Here is a 23,609-nt window from a genome sequence, read left to right as displayed (position 1 = left end):
ACCGGTACAGCCTGCTCTGAGCATCGTTATGCACATGCTGCTCACAGACCACGCAAATAAAACGTGTGACGTTTAAAGCATGCGTGCAGCGCGTGCATAACAGTCCGAGTGAAGGCTGAACCGGTGGTCAATAAGAATAAAGCGCAGATATGCTGTTCTAAATGGACGTCGGGAACGGGATATTGTTAGACCGCCCGCTCCCGTTCAAATTACACCAGAGTTACCGACCGCTACCGCGTTTTATTCGGGAATTTAATCCCGCGGCGCAAAAAATCCGGTCGGGTTCCCGCGGGAGAGCCGCTGGAATGCAGACCTCTAGTTTGACGCTCCGCTCAGTATTCCGCTCTATGAATGTGCGTTCCGCTCGTGTACCACTCATGCTCACCGGAAAAACAAAGTCCGCTCAAATAACTCACTGACAGGAAATTTCTATGCAGTATACTTGTTCCTGATTGCAGTAGCGCTACTGTGCTATAACATGGTGTAGGCTAGTTCAGCTGTACTGGGGAAATCGCATCATATGACCCCTTTAATAAAATAATAAATAATCATTACAAAGCATTTTCTGTCTCGGTTTTCGGCCAAGTGCATCCAAAAGCTTCGGTTTTGACCCAGAATTTTCATTTCAGTGCATCCCTAGATCATTATATTCAGTAATAGAATCGAACAGCGATCTGTTTGTTCGGTTGGGCTCCGGCTCCCATGGAATATTGAGAGCTGCTGTCTGACCATGGGCTCTGATCCAGCGCCACAGAGAGCTTAAGCTGAGGAGAAACTAGCTGGTCAAGGCAAGGGCTTGATGCTTACAGCTATGAATAAATAATGAGTCAGTGGTCCACTGCAACTTATTTATAACAGCCCTCTGCTATTTATTCAGTCCATTTGCCAAATAAGGTGAAGGCAAGCCTGCTGTGTAAACATTCCTGTTCGGTTTCCCATCAGCACATCTCAAGAAATGAATGTAGGAGAGAGCCAAATGCTATCCCCAATAATGATGTACCGAAATTGAAATTTTACCTGAAAACTGAAACTGAAAATAAAGTTTTGGTAGTTGAATTTGGGTAGTTGAAGTCAGTATGCCAGTCGTAGTAAAATTCCTCTGCATTGAGGCCCATCTTGATGTTTCACCTGAACAAATTTTACATATTGCTATTTTAGCATTATTTTTGGTCCACATTGCTGACATGTTTACTTGTTGTAGCTTATCCGTGTTGTGTGCATGAAATAGATGCTGAAACAATCAAAACGCATCATCAGAGAAGTAATGTCTAATCTAAGTAAATGTCACTGTCCTCTCTAAGTGATTTCGGCCCTCCAAAACCATTTCAGTCTATTTCATTGTAATATTTTTTTTTTTTGGCATAACATTTTTAGTTGGCGAAACTTTGATGCATAACTATTGGACAATATTCAATGCAGACAATAATGGAAAGTAATTTCCAATGGGAAAAAAGGTCTGTTTTAAAAGCACTGAACTGTATTTTCTTTAATTAAAATAGGTTTGATTTTATGTCAAAATAACATAATATAGTAGAACACTGTTTGTTCTACATAACAGACCAAAACCTTATCGTTTTGCCATAGTACTTATTAGCTGCCATAATAAAAATGCTGGTGCATGCCTGTGCAAAGATTGCAGCTGAAATGTTAAAGTTATCCTGACAGCTTTTGATGTTCATAATATCTTGTGTATCCATTTTTCTAATATTGTCTCAATGATAAATAGGGCTTGGGCCACAGGGAAGTAAAAAAGCTCAACTTTTTATGTTGTCTGGTGCCTCGTTACTCACTGAATTTGCAAAATATAGCGTTATAAATGTAAGCAAATTGATAGGTTAGGGATTTGAACCTTATATAATAGTGGCTAACTAATTGTAAGTTTCTAGATCAGTGAAGCTGTGTTACAGTGAAATATTAACAAGACTAAATTCATAAAACAGGCATTAGTTTCATCTGCTTTTTAGTTTATTGCCCTATTGCACTCTCTGGTGCTGTCTTGTTCGCAAACCGTCGCGTCAGCAAGGTGAGTTCATGTTCAGTGTAATGGCTCTTTTCCTGTGCGCAGTATTACCAATGTTGTTTACCATAATTGATCTGTTTAACAGAGACACATGATACATTTCAATGGTAGGATGCGTGTGACCGAAGAACACAGAGTTAACGTATTAAAGACGCCGTCAAGCTTCACATACTGTAAGCTGGTCCTGTGTACTTGTAGGGCTCTCAGGTCTTATAAATATGTTAAGTCACTCAAGAGGAAATTAGTACACTGCTGCAGGATACCACTGATTCAGTACGGATTAGAAAACCATTTCCTGTTTATAATGTCAACTATTTTAGCATTCATTCCCTGGCATGAGATGTGTTAGATGTCCTGAGGTAACATACAGTGTCCATATGTTGTTTTTCAGTGATTTTATTTGGCAGATAGGAAGCTTTCTAATCTGAGGATATGACGAGAGCGAGATAGCCTTTGCCCCTGGGTCACACAGGGCTCTTCATACTCGCCCGTATTGTATTTTACATTATACAGACATTGACCGTACACTCAGGTTCAGGTACAGGTTCTTTATTGGCATCTATGGTTCCATGAAGAACCTTTCCATGGAACCTTTCTATTGCACAAAAGGTTCTTTATGTTCTTCACACTAATCAAAAATGGTTCTTTTAAGAACTGTTCGCTGAAAGGTTCTTTGGAGAACCCATAATGGTTCTTTAATAGCATCGCTGTGAAAACGCCTTTTTGTAACCTTTATAAGAGTGTAAGCTGTAAAGTATCTGTAGGTTTTCTTTGGATGTGTTTGAATGATATTACGATCTAACAGAGAATCTAAAGAGCTCTTGTTAGCATAAACATCCAACAACACAACAGTTTCCTCACCCATTATAAAAGGCTGGAATCTGCAACCTGATATGGAACAGTACTTGCATTTGTGCCTAAATGAACATAGAAAGCATGCAGTGCAACACGGTACTGCTGGTGAATATGAATGACTGTTTGACTGAGACAGTCGTTGTTGTCCTGTTGGAGAAGGGCTTTATGGGAGCATTTACAGTGCATTACTCCAGAGGACTGAAGCAACATTCACAGACCAGACTTGAGACTCTGATTAGGGACTTTGTGTAATCCATTTAGTTAAGTCAATGGACAAGACCCTCAGTAATATGACGCACAGACCTCTGGGAACACAGATTCCCTCTAGTGCCGAACCCTGGTGGCTTACTTACATTGTCTGTGGGTTGTTCAGAAGTAACATGAACGTATTGAGAGATCTGTTTTTTATGGTAAAATGTACATGAAGGTGTATATTAGTGCTGGGCGGTATGACCAAAAATTTATATCACGGTATTTTTGAAAATTCGCGGGACAGCACTGGCGAAATCTTCCAACTGAACCATAGCTAAGGTTTATCCAAAAAAGTCGCTAGGTTTGTCAGTATGAGTATTCTATGGAAAAAAGCCGCTAAAAGGGTCTGAAAGTTGCTAATCTTGTGCTAAAGTCGCGCTCGTATGTGTGAGACGCCGGAGCTGATGGCAGGGGGCGGTGGATATTTGTGGCGGTCAATGTGGATATTGTGGATGAGTTCTTCTGTGTCATCACGTTCTATTAGTTCTACAGCTTCAGTTTCGGAACTTTCACGCTTAGTAACACATACAGCTGTTCCCTCACCACAGTGAAACAGTGAAAAGGGACCCCTTTCAAACAGTGTCGCTTTCCGAACGTTGTTTAAGCGACATACACCGGTATTGCAGTATTTTAAAAATTCATATCATAACAAAAATAAACACCGGTATTCGGTATGAACTGGTATACCGCCCAGCACTAGTGTATATTTTTAAATGCTGTTCATTTAAATAGTCATACAGTAGAGCATATACTGTAGTCTCTCTATTATAATGCATCCTGTATTTTTTCTTTCTTTCTTGAAAAAGGAGAATCTTGGTCAGTCTGTGCTATTTTCTGTACAATGAAAACTGGTGATTTTTACTGCAAAGCTCCAAGATGTTTTTCTCTAATTGACATGTGATAATTAGATGAGGGTGAGTGAAATATCCCTTTAAATATGCAATGCATTTATATACAGTAGTCATATTTTGTGTTTAGCACATTTGATAGGGACTCTAAGGTGTTCAGATATGTATGTACCTTAACTGAGTCTACAGATTCGGTCAAGCAGGAGTGGAGTGTTACTGCCGGCATGAGAGCGGATCTGCTGTCATCCAGCTGGAGTTTCTTGTCAATGAAGTAAGTTCTGCCCTGACCACCTGTATAGTCATTTCCTCCTCCTTACTTTCTCCAGGTTGTATCCCTCTTCCAATCCTGACATTGCCTGTACCTTTTGGTTGAATATTTAGTCTTTTAATCTGTTCAAAATGTAATGAATTACAAATAGTGGTCGACCGATATGGGTTTTTTGACAGCCGATGCGGTATCTTGGAAAGCAGGGTGGCCGATATAAAGCCGATATCATTTTATTTATTTTAATTAATATTTAAGAAATTTGAAATCATTTGAAAATGGATTAAAAATAATTGTGTAAAATAAACATACTAGTACTTTAGAAGACAAAGCATTTTTCACAAATAAATATTTAATAAAAATCTAATTGAATAGGAAGTAAACACTGTAACCAACAGGGCACTCAGTATTCTGGGAAGTTTGTGTGCATTGGGAATCATATACAGGTATATATATATATTTTTTTTTCAAATAAAGCCGAGGTAACACTCATTTTACATACAGCACACAATGAAAATGACATGAATATGACCGTGGGCAAATGCATAAAGCGCAGCATAATTTGAAATCACGAGTTTAGTTTGTCGATCGCGCATCTCCATTCAAGCAGAACTCTCCTCCTGTCCGCATTCAATTCGCACAGATCGACCGTCACACAGAGAACACGCGATCATGCAGGATTAAGACTAAGTCTACAAGGTTTGTGAAATTAAATGTTCATTAGTCAATCAAAGATTTGTTTAAATGATATTAATGCGTTATTGCTGAATGCTGACGGCAAACGAGAAAGTATTATAATGTTTGCCAAAAAAAAAATATATATATATATATATATATATATTTATATATATATCAACTGCTCTGAGAATGGGTCACTTTTACATGCATTTGGGAACACAACATTCACCAAACGTCTTCCCTCACTTGATGAGAAGCACTTTAAGGGCTTCCTGCAGTTTTGTGGCTGCAAGGTTTGCACAGGCAAACACCACTTACATTTTCTTCAGAAAATACTAAATTTGGCCTTTAGCTGGGCCTTCAAAGTTTTTGTCTTTTTTAAGTAGCAATGTACTTTTGAGTTTCTACGTTTTCTGTTAATCAACAGACCACGAAGGCTTGAAATGAATGTTTGTTCAGAGACAAGAGGGCAGGACAATGTTCTCAAGTGTCCTCAAATGCATATAGTCTTGACTGGTGTCCCATTCAGAAGACACACAATGGCAGTAATGCACAGTCGTCCACAGTAATACCAGTTGATTTATCAACCGTGACTCATTCATTTTGCCAGATTTCGCTCTGTTGTTATTGCCATTTCATCCTTAATGTGTCACGAGGCACAAATCAGTCAAATGCTCGCCATCGTATGAGATAATCACAGGGAATATTTCACTTTGATTAAGGTCAGCTCTCTCCTTGTCTTTGGCAGGATCACGTTTTGCCATTTGCCGTTTCAGAGTAAATGGCTGTACGTGGGCACGGAAAGAGGGAACATTCACATTGTCAATGTGGAGTCCTTCACCCTCTCAGGCTATGTGATCATGTGGAACAAAGCCATTGAACTGTGAGTGTCTAGACACCATGAACTCCAGTGATTCTCATGTGTTTTCTTCTACTGTTGGCTTTCGGAGATTTTAATTAAAGGTCTTATGTACAAATATTTACTCAAGGTCATCATGCATGAACTCTGCATACCACCTTGAAATATTTTCTGCGCAAACTCTCACCTCTCTTCAACAGTTCCTCAAAGAGTCACCCTGGACCTGTAGTTCATATCAGCGATAACCCTATGGACGAAGGGAAAGTACGAAATCTTAACACTTTGGGATTAAATATATTCCCACAATACACTTTCTGATTGCTCTGCTTTTCAGTTTGCATAATTTCAGAAAAGTTGTTTCTCTTTTTTGCAGCTTTTAATTGGTTTTGAATGTGGCATAGTTGTGCTTTGGGACTTGAAATCGAAGAAAGCTGACTATCGATACAACTATGATGAGGTGAGGCTTTGTTATTGTAGGATATGGACCAGTCATCCTAACTGGATGTCACATTTTCGAGGTCTAGGTCTTTTTTTAATTTCGGACAAACTTAGAGCATTGTTTAAAGCAAAGCTTATTACTTTTGTTCCTTAACATCCTTGAATGGAAGGAAGGAAGGTCTCCAGTAGAGATGGGATGTACTCCAAGTACTCAGATGAGACAGTAGTGATTGATCACGAAAACACAACAATAGTGGCATGTTATTCTCTTTAATACAGTAAACTTTACTTTAAAATTCATTGACAGCTGTACATCTCCAGTCAACCTTCCATTCACATGTTTAATTTTAGTATTAGTTATGACATTTTTGGTGGTAACTTGCTGTTCACATCATAAGACAGTAAATTACACATTAAAAGTTACACATCACATTAAAAGATAGGGAAAAAATTTTCACTCAGAAATTGATAGTAAATTTCACAATTAATTATTAAGAAAGTCAAGTAACACATTGAATTAAATGTGAAATTTTGAAGTAGAAAGACTGAAATAATATTTTCTTGGTTTTTATATTTGAAAATGAAAGAATTAAGGTGAATATTAACATTGTAATTTTACAGTTGTAATGTAAAATAAAATAATAATAATTTTTTTAAATACTATTTTTATTTTATATTTTGTTTTTTTAGTAATTTTTATTTAGCGAAAAATAAAAGTACTACTACTAAAAATAATAATTGATATGTGACCCTGGACCACAAAACCAGTCATAAGGGTCATATAAATAAGCTTTCCATTGATGTATGGTTTGGTAGGATATGACAATATTTAGCCGAGATACAACTATCTGAAAATCTGGAATCTGAGGGTGCAAAATTGTGGTTAGAACGCTTGGTTGAGTGCATCAGACGAGACGATGAAGAAGTTCATCAAAGCCGGAACTAATCGAGCCGCTTGTGCCAGGCTGGGGAGAAAGGTATTTTAATAATGTAAATTATGTGAAAAATAATGCCTTTTTCGAACCACCAAGCATGAGAGCATGTTCTAGTACACCCCCAAAACAAAATCAAGACTTTGTAAAAGAGCATAATAGGACCCCTTTAAGACTGGTTTTGTGGTCCAGGGTCACATATTGTTATTATTTTAAAGCCATATTGATAATCACAAAAATTCTAAATAGTATTTTCTTGTAAAACATACACCAATAACCTTTGTTTTATTTTCAACATCAAAAAAATAAATAAATAAATTTACAGTGTATATGGTGACATATATGTGCCAAAATGAACATATCACTTGATTTATTTATGGAGTACTCAAATAAACAACTCTAGTCTAAAGGAAGTAACTTTTTTCAGAAGCCTTTGTGTTATCTATGAGGAACGGAACTAAGTTGTTTGTTATGTTTTTGTTGACTCATATTTACTGTCACAACACATGAACCGTAGTTTGCCTGACCTGGTTTCTCTTGTGGTTGATTACTCATCCTTTGTTTGACCCGTAGGCGATCCACTCTGTGGCTTGGCATCACGAGGGGAAACAGTTTGTGTGCAGTCACTCTGATGGCACGCTTACCACATGGAATATACGCGCTCCTGCCAAGCCTGCCCAGATCATTACACCGCATGGTAAGCTTCTGCCCAAACAAACTCCCTTCCAAGTTCCTCATGTTGAGCGCTCCAGGGAGCACAGAATAAATATCAAAAGACCATAGAGGTGAAGTGTGTCATTTGAGTTCCGTTAGCAGCACCAGTGAAATAAAAATGATTGTTTCTAAACAGGTTTCTGAAAAAGATCAATGTTTTTAACGAGTCATTATAATTTCAGACAATCAGCATATGAATGATTACTTATGGACCCTTTTCACAGACTGTGACGACACACGTTTCCACTGTTATTAACATTTTAAAATCTAGCAAAGTTTTGTGTATTTCCATTAAAAATAAATCAATAAATAAAAAAATATAATTTGTTTCATTACCTTGGCATTAAATTACACAAAACCGGTTAATGCTAACTAACTGTGTGAGTGTTTCTAACACAACGGCTAAAGGGAGTGACTCTTCTCTGACCAATGTTATTAATCTCTCTATACTGTTTTCCTCATTTGTAAAGTCATAGAAATGCTATCATGGATTTTTGCTATTAGTGCTAATGGGAGAGCAAAAATTTTATTTTTTGTTGTTGTTCACCACTATAGAAGTTTATCCAACTATGACAACTTCTGCTTCTGAAAACCCTGGAAATGTGAAAAGGGTCCATAGTTTTCACTGCACATTAAATAGGGAAGAGGAATGTGTTTCAACCTCCAAAAAATTACAAACTTCAGCTTTAATAATGCAGGTTTTTTTCCACTAAAAACATCATATACTTAAGGCTGAAGCAAAGCAACCCTTTTACAAATGCATCATGATTCTTAAACCATGGATTAAAATCAAACCATGAGATGCCTAAAGACTTCTACCCTCAATTTATTTTGGTTCCTATGATAAAAATACACCGATACTGGCGATAGAAAAGGAAATAAAAATACACGAAGGCATATTTATTTGCACACCTTGTTTATCATGCAATATTCTCTCCCAGGTAAACAGCCTAAGGATGGAAAGAAGCCGGAGCCATGCAAACCCATCTTGAAAGTGGAGTACAAAACTACCAGGGCAGGGTAAGGCTTCAGCGGAAGCTGAACTCAGGGTCACATTCTTGAAGCAAACAGAGCATGATGCATTACACACGTTGCATTGCAAGAGACTGTCTGGCATAGGTGCTCCAGTTTTATGGTTTTAAGGAGATGACCTGATGTTTTTCAGAAGACTGACATGAAATATAAAACTAATTGCACAATACGTTTTCTCGTGATGCATTGGTTTGAGACTTGTGCAACCTCACATTGCGAGAGACTGTCTGGCATAGATGCTTCTGTTTTATGGGTTTTACAGGGATGACATGATGTTTTTCAGAAGACTGACATACTGTAGATACAGCTAATATGACAATACTTTTCGTATTGCTTTTAATCATATTCTTCATTCCACTCTTTCTGAATGAAGCACTAATTTGTTTCACTTCCGGCTTGGCTTCTCTTTGCATCATGGAAAAATGAGATTTGTTCATTTGTTTTGTTAAGGGACCCATTCATGATACTGTGTGGAGGTTTGTCATATGATACAGTGGGTAGGCGAGCCTGTCTGACTGTGATGCATGGGAAAAGCACTGCAGTGCTGGAGATGGACTACCCCATAGTGGATTTCCTTACACTGTGTGAAACCCCATATCCAAACGGCAAGTCACTGCCCCACCTATCGCTGGATTTTCTCCCATAACGTTTCCTGTATATTTAACAGTGCCTTTACAAACAACAGAGTCAAAATACAATTAAAGAAAACAAAGCAGCATTGATTTACATTTTTTAAGTTATTTTCATATATATCATCATATTTTTTATTTTGTATTATTATTTATATTATTTAATGATTTTTATTTTGTAGTTAAAACTTTACAAATTAGAACTAGACTAAGATCTATATGTTGGGCTGGGCGATATAATGGGAAAAAATATTTTAGACTCTTTTTCATCAAATGAATCATATACAGTATATATGTGTTATTATAATTAAATGTTATATACATTTATATTATTTATATATTTATATATGCTTTTCTATGACATGTGTTTATGTTATTTATATTTATTTATTTCTGTAGTTAAATCTTGACAAATTAAAACTAGACGGTGTGCTCTATGTCGGGCTATGTAATGGGAAAAAAAATACTTTAGATTTCTTTTCTTTTAACGAACAATAATTTTTAGACCAGAAAGTCGTTGCAAAGTAGATCATTTATGCAAGAACAAAAATAAAAATCTAGTTATAAAAAGCATTTATCAAAAAAAAAAATTCACTAGATAAGTAAGAAAAATAAATGGTATTTTGTGAAAATGTCCCATTTAACTGTTTAAAAGAATTGTTCTTTCTGTATCCCCACAGATTTCCAGGAGCCTTATGCGGTTGTTGTCCTGCTGGAGAAGGATTTGGTTGTCATTGACCTTGCACAAATTGGGTGAGTAAATGCCAAATGTGAAACAGGCTGTCTTTGCTTGTGCAGCTGTTTTATAAAAAGCTCTCTGTACAGGTATCCGATCTTCGAGAATCCTTATCCTCTGTCCATCCACGAGTCTCCGGTGACCTGCTGCGAATATTTTGCGGACTGTCCAGCTGAAGTCATTCCTGCACTTTACTCAGTGGGCTCCCGACAGAACAGACAAGGGTTCAGTAAGAAGGTAACATTTTGCCCTCCGCTGTTTAAGAAAATGCATAGTCCTAAAACGGCTGGTCCAAATCTGTGTTTTTATGCAGGAATGGCCCATAAGTGGAGGTAACTGGGGCCAGGGAACACTAAGTTTCTCAGAGATGATCATCACTGGGTAAGCAATCTCTCGCATACACGCTCTATTTGCTGTACTGAAGCCTTTTCACGTTTAATATTTGGATTAGAGAGGGAAATAGTTTTTTGGTATTAGAAGGAAAAATGGTTTTCGGTTTGGAGCCAGGGCTGTTATAGTTTTCTTCTGTTTTGTTCTTGAAACAACAGGCATGCTGATGGATCGATCAAGTTTTGGGATGCCTCAGCATGTGAGTTTCTGTCTCGGAAAACATACTTTTATGTTTTATGTCACAAGTAGAATCTACAGCATTATTTTGAGTTGGAAAAATAGTAATAATCAGATAAATATGTTGGCCAGTTTGATTTTGCTTTCAGGTACCAATAAGAGTAAAAGCACTCTCAGCTACATTTAAGACATTTTTACAGATTTTGTCGATATTTTGCAGATTTCTCTATACGATATGTAAATCAGAAAATGCAGTTAAGGTTTGCAAGTTCCATCTGCAAATAAAAAACATTTAGCAACAACTAATGAAGATAACTGATAATGAATATGTTCTTTTGTGTCTGTCAGTAATGCTGCAGGTTTTGTATAAGCTGAAAACTGCGAAGGTGTTTGAGAAGCCCCGCGGTAAAGAGGAGAAATCCAGCACTGAAATTGTGGATGAAGATCCGTTCGCCATTCAGATCCTGTCCTGGTGTCCAGAGAGCCGTGTGCTCTGTGTGGCTGGAGTATCGGCTCTTGTCATAGTGTACAGGTTCAGCAAACAGGAAGTCACCACTGAAGTGGTTCAGGTCTGACCCATTTAAATGCAGGATGTATATATGTGTAGATATTAGTTTAAAATGGATAGATTTGTCTATGAGACATTTCAGATGCTGCTGGTCAGCATTTGATTTACATTCTTTACCACTTTTAATCATTTCATGAGTTCATTTTAAATGGTCCTGCTATATGACAAATGTTTAATATTAATATGAGGTTGCAAAAAACTGCATGGTGATCATAATGCAATTAGAAAAATGTTGTTTAAAGCCGTTTTAGATGGAGTTTAGTATGCACACTGCAGGATATTTCATTAAACATTAAGTTGTTTTGACACATGGTTTCCAACAGTTAGACTTCCATATGCTGCATCCACACAAATGAGTAAAGCTCTCACTTATTTTACGTTATAAATATTACAAATATAATTAATAGCGGGTAAAAAAACTTATTTATACTTACAAGCCTGGAAAAAATCTTCCTTTTGGGGTCCTGATTAGCGGGATATAAGGCTCCCCAAGAGATTTCTCAATTAGAAATGAATGTTGTGAGTCACTTTACAAGAGAAATCTGTGTATAAAAATATAATAATGTGTTTATATTTGGTAACAGTGGAATGTTGATAACTGTTGATAACAGTGTCACCATATGCAGTTCAACTTAATGTTCCTCCTATATATTTCCTTTTATGCCAGATATTCCTTTGTTTGTCCCTGTTTCTTTTTCTTGAGTTTTCTTATTTTTTTTCCAGAATTTAATCTTTTTCCAGAATTTAAATAATATATATATATTATAAATTCTAAAGTATTAAATTATTTGCATAGATAATTTTGTGTTTATGGACAAAATTTGTGTTGTTTTCTTTCCAGATAAATGAAGAATATATAACAGAAAAAATTAATTGGCACTTTTCTATGAGCAGAGTAAAATTAATTGTCATGTCAACTCATGGACATTTTCTTTTTCTTTTTTGGCTGTGAAATTCATGGAAATCTGTATCTCCATCTATGGGCATATGGATCTGTGAACATGCATATGTTTGTATAGAGTTGATGACAGTTGTCTTGTGTCTGTAGCTCCTGGAGGTGCGTATGCAGTGTGAGCTGAATGAAGTGGAGTCTCCCGAGTGCGGAGGTGAGCAGGCGTCGACTGTGTCCACCCCAGGAACCTCATCCAGCCCTCAGACCAGCCTGCCTCAGTCCCACCCCTCCACCAGCAGCAACAACTCGTCTGACGGCCTGCGAGATAACGTGCCCTGTCTCAAGTACAGTCTGTTTTCATTTATTTCAGATTTACTAACCTCTAAGCAGCATGCAAAAACAACAAAACTAAAACTTCAGACTTTGATCGCTTCACATGTTGATGAAATGGTCTTTTCCTGTGTAAGTTCACAGGTTTGGGCCATAAATTTGGCCATGTGGACCAGATTTTTGCTTAAATGTCTGGCTGTTTGACCACATGATTTGGTCTGTGCTTTTGATAGCATGTAGTTAATTGGGTCCTGTGTCTTATTTGGCCAGGGTCAGGAGTTCTCCTCTCAAACAGTCTGCGGGTTATCAGGTGGAGCTGCTCATTCAGCTGGTGTGGGTCAGTGGGGAGCCGCCACAACCGATCACCAGCCTGGCCGTCAACTCTGCATATGGCCTGTAAGTCCACGAAACGACAGCACAAACTACTGAGCAATTAAAAACACTTCCTTTCCACAACAGCTGTTCATTATCTTTCAGACACGCGTTATCTGTCATGATCCTTCATATTAAAACCTAGCAGCCATGCTTGAATAATTGTTCTTCATTACAATAATTAAACATTTGAACTACTCAAACACTATTGAAATGCACAAATGTAATTAGCTACAATATGCTCTTATATCTGATTACCATAAACTCATGTGTTGCTGAATTTAAAGTTTAATATTTTCAGGTAGCAGGTTTAAGGGTGGAGATTTCAGTTTAATATCTGGTGTGTCCTGGAGGCTTGAGTAGAAATGGTGATTAAATCAATGCTGTGCAAATGTTGTAAAGCAAACTGTCAAAGCTAAGAAAAAGCAGTTTACTTTTTAGTTATAGATGCTTAAGGGCCTTTTTTTCTTGCTTTTATTTATAGGCAATTTTATTTTCAATAAAATGTTGACATTTAACTTCTTAAGTAATTCACCGCTGGCGGATATATTATGCAGCAAAAACTGTTTTCAACATTGATAATAATAATAATAATAATAATGTTTCTTGAGCAGCAAGTCAGCATATTAGAATGATTTCTGAAGGATCATGTGACACTGAAGACTGGAGTAATGATGCTGAAGATTCATTTTATTACATTTTAAAATATATTACAACAGAAAACAGTTATTTTAATTTTAAATTGTAACAATATTTCACAATATTACTGTTTTTACTGTATTTTTGATCAAATAAATGCAGCCTTGGTGAGCAGAAGAAACTTCTTTCAAAAACATCATAAAAAATCTTTAATGATTCCAAATCTTAATTTAATAAATCTTAATGATTCCAAACTTTTGACCGGTAGTGTGTATCTGTTGTGTGTTTTACAGAGTTGCTTTTGGCAATGGTAACGGACTTGCAGTGGTTGATTACCTTCAGAAAACTCTGCTTCTGAACGTGAGCACCGCTGAGCTATATGGCTCAACAGATCCTCACCACAGACAACCACACTCGCCCCGCAAAACCAGACAGCCCTCGGCAGGTGAACAGACAACAAAGAGAAAGCTTCATCTTCTTACTAATAATCATAACCTCTGCATGTTGTCAGTCTGTGTTTCTGTCTGATAAAGTAAAGCACATGCTCGTCATGAGCAGTGTCAGTCTACGGACCGTGATGCTCCTGCATCTCTGGCCGAGGAACCATCTGCAGCGATCTTAGAAAATCATCCGATCCATATACTCCAAAAGGGGTGCTGGTGTTTGTTCTTTTCTGTCCCATGTCTTTGCTTGTTCTTTTTGTTGTTCACTCATATGAGTTTCAGTCTTTGAAATACACAGATGCCAACAGATTGAATTTAAGGCCATGTGACATTATTGTTAGGGATGCACTGATATAAAAAATCTGACGGTGTTTGAAAAGGCAGTTTATTCATACTTTAAATGTAAATTTTAATGTACAGTACTAATACTTTGCATTGCTATGCAATTATTGTCAACTATTCTTTATTATTTTTAGACCTCGCTCGATTATTGAAAATAATAAAGCGGAAAAAATGTCCTGAATTCAGTCTCTGGACTCTGTCAGTTCAAAGGCCTTCTAGCTGTTCATTTGATTTTGTGTCATTGTTTTGTCTCACCCTTTCAATATTCGTCTCTCTCTGTGGTTTCGTAAAGACACTCTGCATAAGAAGTCTTGCATGTCCGGCCTCTCTAACTTTTATTCTGAATCTGTGAAAAAGCTTCGTTCTTCTTACCTCAGTAAGTCACATGGCACTCATCAAAGATCTTTTCCTTCTCTTTATATCTGTCTGCATTCTTCTTTTTCTCTTTGTTTAACACTATAGTCTATTTTTGTGTTGATTTATTATTTAAGTGTTATGTGATTTTCATTGTGTAAAGTCATCCTGGCTGTTCGGTTTAGGCTTGTTTGTTTTCAACAGGTCTTTGTGATGGTAATGATGCATCAGCCGCACCAGAGGAGAGATGCAAATCACCAACTTCAGGTAAAGATGTCCTCATTCTTTCTGCATTGTAAGATTTTACTGGTAAAACAAAAAGTATTGAGAGCGTGGATTGACGGTAGTTTTCTGATGAGATGATTGACAGACCCTGAAAGGAACAGTTCACCCAAACATCAAGCTTTTGTCATAATTTACTCACTCTTGTGTTGTTCCAAACATGTATTTAAGGAGGCAGAACACCCCCACCACCCACTTTCATTTTATACTGCCAAGCACCAAAAATGGAAAATATTTTAATATGCATCTGTATTTCAAGTATTCTGAATCTATACATTAACTGAGATTAACAGACCAGACCTCATATAATTTGTGGTTGCATCATGTCACAAGTGGTCACATGACATATGAGAGCCACTGACATCAAACCATATATATATATATATATTTATTTATTATGTTTTTAACATAAAATGCAAAGCAACATGTTGTCAAGCCAAAATAAATGTCTAGCCACTTGTGTTTAACAAAGGAGAATAAAACCGTATTAGAACAACATGAGGATGAGTTCATGATGACAACATGTTCATTTTGTGTGGACTGTGCCTTTTAAGGTGCAATGTGTCATTTCTGCAGCACTAAACTGAACTAAAAGACCCATGTCGGCATGGTTTGAACAAACTGGTAGTCCCGCCAAACCAATGCAATTCCATTGGTGATGCAGAAAATACACACTGCAACTTATAGACAGACATATTGATAAACACTGCAATGCCAGAGCATTGGACGTGAAGCTCTATTATAGTTAAAAATTCTATAGCACAGCAAAAAATAAAACAATTCTGCAAGTGTCATCAGAATCCCAGTCAGGTGTGCTGACTAAGTACATTTCATTTACAAGGAATTTGACTTTGATATGCAGATAGTTGCCAAAAGTTACGTAAGACTCCATAGGCTGTATCACATTATTATGCAGACTGCGTTGTTGCTATAGGCTCCGGTTCACCGTGCAATTCTGATGAAGACAGCAAACAAAAGTTCATTGACAAGGGTACGGTACATTGTAAACACACTTTTTAGAAACAAGGCTCTTTTGACCTAGGAAAGCTTTTATTTTCTTTGATTGGTTCTATTTAACACATTTTCCAGTGATGTCCAAAAGCAAGCGGATATCCAAGACTGTTGCCAGTGACTTTGGTACTGTATAATGTTCATATTACAGCAGTCTAGGTCTCTCCGTTTCTGTGCTAAATGGGCTCTTGTGCACTAACCAAATGAACTAACCAAACAAATTAAAATGGGTTCGCTTAAGTGTGTAGTAGAGCTGAGCTAGAGCTTTTTGTGTCTGTTGCTTGGTGGTTGAGTGTGCCAATAAATGGTGGACCAGTAAGAACTTATTTGAGAAGTAGTCAACAGTAGTAAAAGATAGATTGAAAACTGCACATGATGATTTTTAAGATTAAAACGGTTTTATTCTCATCATGTCAAAATTGAATCTCCTGTAGGAGTGCTTTTTTCTAACCTTTTTTTTTCTACAGGCTTTTACTCTGCTCTGGTGCGTTTCAAGGGTAAAAATACACAGGATGATGAAAATGATGTCAGACATTTAACATATTTTTGATTTTGAATCATGTTTTCACACAGATCTCTACTGATCATCTGAAATCATAGACAGGGCGATCACACACACTTTTTGGAGAGAAATGAGGCTCCAGGTGTTCTGACTCTTGATCGGTGCTGGTTCCCTTTCAGTCGGTCACTCTCGACGTCACGTCGGATGACCGACGAATTGGGATCTCGCTTAGAGGGACCAATCTACTTCGAGTGTAAACTAAACGAGCCAATGCACATTGGCATGCGATTATTGCATCCAGCTGCCGCTGATCACAGCGTGAGTATAAGTAGGCAGCAGATGCAGCGCATATTCAGGTTTTCGCTGAGGAGCCGAGCCGGTGACCCGGCCGCTCAGCGGTGGTACAGGAGCTGTGGCGACGGGACGTGACGTCTCCGTTCCCTCCTTCAGGGAACGAGGGTTACATACGTAACCGAGACGTTCCCTTTCAGTCGGTCACTCTCGACGTCACGTCGGATGACCGACGAATTGGGATCTCGCTTAGAGGGACCAATCTACTTCGAGTGTAAACTAAACGAGCCAATGCACATTGGCATGCGATTATTGCATCCAGCTGCCGCTGATCACAGCGTGAGTATAAGTAGGCAGCAGATGCAGCGCATATTCAGGTTTTCGCTGAGGAGCCGAGCCGGTGACCCGGCCGCTCAGCGGTGGTACAGGAGCTGTGGCGACGGGACGTGACGTCTCCGTTCCCTCCTTCAGGGAACGAGGGTTACATACGTAACCGAGACGTTCCCTTTCAGTCGGTCACTCTCGACGTCACGTCGGATGACCGACGAATTGGGATCTCGCTTAGAGGGACCAATCTACTTCGAGTGTAAACTAAACGAGCCAATGCACATTGGCATGCGATTATTGCATCCAGCTGCCGCTGATCACAGCGTGAGTATAAGTAGGCAGCAGATGCAGCGCATATTCAGGTTTTCGCTGAGGAGCCGAGCCGGTGACCCGGCCGCTCAGCGGTGGTACAGGAGCTGTGGCGACGGGACGTGACGTCTCCGTTCCCTCCTTCAGGGAACGAGGGTTACATACGTAACCGAGACGTTCCCTTTCAGTCGGTCACTCTCGACGTCACGTCGGATGACCGACGAATTGGGATCTCGCTTAGAGGGACCAATCTACTTCGAGTGTAAACTAAACGAGCCAATGCACATTGGCATGCGATTATTGCATCCAGCTGCCGCTGATCACAGCGTGAGTATAAGTAGGCAGCAGATGCAGCGCATATTCAGGTTTTCGCTGAGGAGCCGAGCCGGTGACCCGGCCGCTCAGCGGTGGTACAGGAGCTGTGGCGACGGGACGTGACGTCTCCGTTCCCTCCTTCAGGGAACGAGGGTTACATACGTAACCGAGACGTTCCCTTTCAGTCGGTCACTCTCGACGTCACGTCGGATGACCGACGAATTGGGATCTCGCTTAGAGGGACCAATCTACTTCGAGTGTAAACTAAACGAGCCAATGCACATTGGCATGCGATTATTGCATCCAGCTGCCGCTGATCACAGCGTGAGTATAAGTAGGCAGCAGATGCAGCGCATATTCAGGTTTTCGCTGAGGAGCCGAGCCGGTGACCCGGCCGCTCAGCGGTGGTACAGGAGCTGTGGCGACGGGACGTGACGTCTCCGTTCCCTCCTTCAGGGAACGAGGGTTACATACGTAACCGAGACGTTCCCTTTCAGTCGGTCACTCTCGACGTCACGTCGGATGACCGACGAATTGGGATCTCGCTTAGAGGGACCAATCTACTTCGAGTGTAAACTAAACGAGCCAATGCACATTGGCATGCGATTATTGCATCCAGCTGCCGCTGATCACAGCGTGAGTATAAGTAGGCAGCAGATGCAGCGCATATTCAGGTTTTCGCTGAGGAGCCGAGCCGGTGACCCGGCCGCTCAGCGGTGGTACAGGAGCTGTGGCGACGGGACGTGACGTCTCCGTTCCCTCCTTCAGGGAACGAGGGTTACATACGTAACCGAGACGTTCCCTTTCAGTCGGTCACTCTCGACGTCACGTCGGATGACCGACGAATTGGGATCTCGCTTAGAGGGACCAATCTACTTCGAGTGTAAACTAAACGAGCCAATGCACATTGGCATGCGATTATTGCATCCAGCTGCCGCTGATCACAGCGTGAGTATAAGTAGGCAGCAGATGCAGCGCATATTCAGGTTTTCGCTGAGGAGCCGAGCCGGTGACCCGGCCGCTCAGCGGTGGTACAGGAGCTGTGGCGACGGGACGTGACGTCTCCGTTCCCTCCTTCAGGGAACGAGGGTTACATACGTAACCGAGACGTTCCCTTTCAGTCGGTCACTCTCGACGTCACGTCGGATGACCGACGAATTGGGATCTCGCTTAGAGGGACCAATCTACTTCGAGTGTAAACTAAACGAGCCAATGCACATTGGCATGCGATTATTGCATCCAGCTGCCGCTGATCACAGCGTGAGTATAAGTAGGCAGCAGATGCAGCGCATATTCAGGTTTTCGCTGAGGAGCCGAGCCGGTGACCCGGCCGCTCAGCGGTGGTACAGGAGCTGTGGCGACGGGACGTGACGTCTCCGTTCCCTCCTTCAGGGAACGAGGGTTACATACGTAACCGAGACGTTCCCTTTCAGTCGGTCACTCTCGACGTCACGTCGGATGACCGACGAATTGGGATCTCGCTTAGAGGGACCAATCTACTTCGAGTGTAAACTAAACGAGCCAATGCACATTGGCATGCGATTATTGCATCCAGCTGCCGCTGATCACAGCGTGAGTATAAGTAGGCAGCAGATGCAGCGCATATTCAGGTTTTCGCTGAGGAGCCGAGCCGGTGACCCGGCCGCTCAGCGGTGGTACAGGAGCTGTGGCGACGGGACGTGACGTCTCCGTTCCCTCCTTCAGGGAACGAGGGTTACATACGTAACCGAGACGTTCCCTTTCAGTCGGTCACTCTCGACGTCACGTCGGATGACCGACGAATTGGGATCTCGCTTAGAGGGACCAATCTACTTCGAGTGTAAACTAAACGAGCCAATGCACATTGGCATGCGATTATTGCATCCAGCTGCCGCTGATCACAGCGTGAGTATAAGTAGGCAGCAGATGCAGCGCATATTCAGGTTTTCGCTGAGGAGCCGAGCCGGTGACCCGGCCGCTCAGCGGTGGTACAGGAGCTGTGGCGACGGGACGTGACGTCTCCGTTCCCTCCTTCAGGGAACGAGGGTTACATACGTAACCGAGACGTTCCCTTTCAGTCGGTCACTCTCGACGTCACGTCGGATGACCGACGAATTGGGATCTCGCTTAGAGGGACCAATCTACTTCGAGTGTAAACTAAACGAGCCAATGCACATTGGCATGCGATTATTGCATCCAGCTGCCGCTGATCACAGCGTGAGTATAAGTAGGCAGCAGATGCAGCGCATATTCAGGTTTTCGCTGAGGAGCCGAGCCGGTGACCCGGCCGCTCAGCGGTGGTACAGGAGCTGTGGCGACGGGACGTGACGTCTCCGTTCCCTCCTTCAGGGAACGAGGGTTACATACGTAACCGAGACGTTCCCTTTCAGTCGGTCACTCTCGACGTCACGTCGGATGACCGACGAATTGGGATCTCGCTTAGAGGGACCAATCTACTTCGAGTGTAAACTAAACGAGCCAATGCACATTGGCATGCGATTATTGCATCCAGCTGCCGCTGATCACAGCGTGAGTATAAGTAGGCAGCAGATGCAGCGCATATTCAGGTTTTCGCTGAGGAGCCGAGCCGGTGACCCGGCCGCTCAGCGGTGGTACAGGAGCTGTGGCGACGGGACGTGACGTCTCCGTTCCCTCCTTCAGGGAACGAGGGTTACATACGTAACCGAGACGTTCCCTTTCAGTCGGTCACTCTCGACGTCACGTCGGATGACCGACGAATTGGGATCTCGCTTAGAGGGACCAATCTACTTCGAGTGTAAACTAAACGAGCCAATGCACATTGGCATGCGATTATTGCATCCAGCTGCCGCTGATCACAGCGTGAGTATAAGTAGGCAGCAGATGCAGCGCATATTCAGGTTTTCGCTGAGGAGCCGAGCCGGTGACCCGGCCGCTCAGCGGTGGTACAGGAGCTGTGGCGACGGGACGTGACGTCTCCGTTCCCTCCTTCAGGGAACGAGGGTTACATACGTAACCGAGACGTTTCATTGCCACTAATCTCAATGCATTTTTCCAGGCATGATCGAGTTGCTTCTGATTGTAACATACTAGATGAACAAACATCTCGTTTTAAGGCTGCTGATGGGCTCATGGCTGCTCTTTGGCTTCATTCTACATCATGATCCTCCAGCTGATAAACTTAGTCTCAACCTGCTTATTTCTCTCTAGAAACAGTTGATTAATACTTATTTAACTTCTTTAGTAAGCATGATTTCCCAGATGAATGGCTTTGATTATGTGTTCAGAACAATGTTTTCTTTTTTCCAGCTAAGATATCCCGGAAAATTAACATGATTGCTGATCATAAAGATGGTAAGAGTTTGTTCTCTCACTTTAGTTTCTAGGAGTAGCTGTGACTCTTTTGCAGGGGATGAATTTCTTCCACGCTGACATAAAATGGGCGTTACTTTAATCAGTCTACATAGATTATCAGCAAAAAGTTTGGTTCAGTTTGCAGCTTATTCTGGTCTAGAGCTGCACACTTAAACAGTAAAGGTCTAAAAAAAAATCAAGATTCACCGTTGGGTTTGTTTTTATGTGGCAGTTGAATCAATTTAAAATGATAGGCACTGCAATAATAAATTCAATGATTTTGCATGCAGCAAATAACTTTAAATCCTACATGCTTCCAGAATATCATGCACTAGCTTCTAGCTTCATGTGCTATAGACCTATAATATACTTGGATGCAAGAACGGAAAAATGAACAGATGTTTTAAGGTGCAATGTATGTACTCTGCACTGTTGTGCGTGTAGAAAGGAGGTTACAGCGTCACTGCTCTCTCCCTGGTAAGAAACAGCAGAGTTCAGTGAAGGAAATGAAGAAGCAGCGTGCAGTGTCTTTCCGTGAGACCTCATTCTGTGACCTCAGTGAGTGGCTTTATTTTAGGCTGACCTGACCTGGTCTGGTTCATACTAACTCTCACTGGAGCCTGCCGTGTGGGCTTTGCCTGTTGTCTTGAATGATGGCGTCCAATGTTGGTTTTGGTGAAACTGAAACATTCCCTCACCTTTTTTTTCTCCGTAGTCTGATTTTAAACAGATTCAAGTTTGATATTATTAGTGCAATACAGAAACATTACACAAAGCTCAAAAAATTTGTTCATCATCCCAAAATACACACACACACACACACACAAATATATATATATATAAAACACATCATCAAACCTTTTTTTTAAGTTTACTATCACTTGATATTATTAGTGCAATACAGAAACATTACACAAAGCTCAAAAAATTTGTTCATCATCCCAAAATACACACACACACAAATATATATATATATAAAACACATCATCAAACATTTTTTTTAAGTTTACTATCACATTTCAGACATTTTACAGGTAAATCTCACAAACAAATAAAGCTTGGGTCATATTTCACTCCAAACTATAATTTTTTTTTTTTAGGTTTTATGCAGTCTTTGTGCAGAAAATAGTTTATTATTTTGTCTTTTGATTTTGGAGTAAAACATGAGCCAGAAATTTTTTTATCCGTTTTGGTGAGACTCATCTTTGCATTGCTTTTAGAATGTGCATTTATACTAAATTTAGTGTTATAGGCTTGCCAGAAAGATATCTGTATGCATCTGGGTCTCTGAGCGTGAAAATAAAACAGCATAACAATGTTCTGTAATTGGTGATTGCAAGTTTTCTTCATATTGAATGGAAATGTTACGGTGATTTCATGGCAACGTTTTGTGTGCAGTTGATGTATGTCTTACACATTACACACTACACTGAAACAAAGTTTATATTAATACTATTTATTTACTAAGAATGTATCATCAGTATATTAACTGCTTAATGGTTATTAAGCTATTTTTGTCCTTTGATTTCAGGTGTCCTGAGGTGGTTCAGACTTAATTTGAAAAAAGTCATGCTAATTGTCCTCTTATTGTTGTGTTTTTGTCACTGATGGGTCACCGTGTCCTCAGACGCCAGGGACAACTCGTTCAGCCGTTCACGCAGCTCCAGTGTGACCAGCATTGACAGAGAGTCACGTGAGGTCATTTCCTCCTTCTATTTTTGTGACTGGCTGTCCAAGAAGAGTGAGACTGTGGCAGTGCCCAGCCTGTGGGTGGGCACCTCATTGGGTAGCATGCTGGCCATCGCCCTAACTGTGCCCTCCACACCAGAGCAGAGGATGCAACAGCCTGTGGGCGTCTCTTTCTGTGGTAAGACTTGCTTTACATCTGTAAAGCAAAATTAGCTAATGACTTGGAAGTCATTAGCTAATTATGGGATATTACATTAAAAAAAAACACAATGGAAATGCGGTCTCAGCGAAATTATGGCATTTTCTGTTGTCAATAGTTTAGCGATGTATGAAGCACAAGTCACACAGAAGTCAAACTAAACTCAGTAAGTCAAAATTTGTGTGATCAACTTGAACGTACCAAAATCTGCATGAGGAAATTTTCGTCCCCGCACTAAACTTCCAGTCGCATGGATTCTTGTTGAAATCAATCTCTTTCCCAGGAAGTGACGATTTTGTTCTCTTGAACACACGAGATGGAAGTGGTGCTTTATTCACGACATTTACGTCCGTACAGTAGAATGCAGAAGAAGAAATTTCAACACAATTAAGCAATAAAGAAACACAAATGTTTGTCTAGAGTAATTTTTCCTTATTAATATGGTTGAACTGGATCATCGAAGGTCAGAAGCAAATACATTGGTTAATAGAATGGTATTAAATACATAAAGCATATTTGTGTTGTTTAACATTTAATTATTGCAGGTTCGTGTCATATTCTGAGTTGCATTATTTTTATTCATTTTGAGGAATACTGAATCTGTTTT

General features: G+C 40.2%; 1 protein-coding gene across 1 annotated transcript in view; it reads left to right on the top strand.

Annotated features, from left to right (window-relative positions):
* The window catches only part of stxbp5b (syntaxin binding protein 5b (tomosyn)), a 53,034-nt gene that overhangs the window by 21,666 nt on the left and 7,759 nt on the right, over positions 1-23,609 (top strand). The window contains exons 3-22 of the mRNA XM_016545946.1: positions 4,165-4,246; positions 5,641-5,801; positions 5,978-6,041; positions 6,151-6,234; positions 7,721-7,844; positions 8,803-8,881; positions 9,344-9,498; positions 10,203-10,275; positions 10,348-10,495; positions 10,572-10,639; positions 10,807-10,847; positions 11,174-11,394; positions 12,442-12,629; positions 12,886-13,011; positions 13,920-14,071; positions 14,970-15,032; positions 15,982-16,038; positions 16,137-16,184; positions 21,070-21,114; positions 22,742-22,981. Of these exons, the coding sequence (XP_016401432.1) occupies positions 4,165-4,246; positions 5,641-5,801; positions 5,978-6,041; positions 6,151-6,234; positions 7,721-7,844; positions 8,803-8,881; positions 9,344-9,498; positions 10,203-10,275; positions 10,348-10,495; positions 10,572-10,639; positions 10,807-10,847; positions 11,174-11,394; positions 12,442-12,629; positions 12,886-13,011; positions 13,920-14,071; positions 14,970-15,032; positions 15,982-16,038; positions 16,137-16,184; positions 21,070-21,114; positions 22,742-22,981 (2,219 nt within the window). The remainder of the gene's footprint in view (positions 1-4,164; positions 4,247-5,640; positions 5,802-5,977; positions 6,042-6,150; positions 6,235-7,720; positions 7,845-8,802; positions 8,882-9,343; positions 9,499-10,202; positions 10,276-10,347; positions 10,496-10,571; positions 10,640-10,806; positions 10,848-11,173; positions 11,395-12,441; positions 12,630-12,885; positions 13,012-13,919; positions 14,072-14,969; positions 15,033-15,981; positions 16,039-16,136; positions 16,185-21,069; positions 21,115-22,741; positions 22,982-23,609) is intronic.

This window comes from Sinocyclocheilus rhinocerous, unplaced genomic scaffold, assembly GCF_001515625.1.
Source record: "Sinocyclocheilus rhinocerous isolate Xijiao unplaced genomic scaffold, SAMN03320098_v1.1 scaffold853, whole genome shotgun sequence".
Classification (NCBI taxonomy): Eukaryota; Metazoa; Chordata; class Actinopteri; order Cypriniformes; family Cyprinidae; genus Sinocyclocheilus; species Sinocyclocheilus rhinocerous.
Note: the sequence above shows the minus strand (reverse complement) of the source record. Positions and strands in the feature narration are given on the sequence as shown.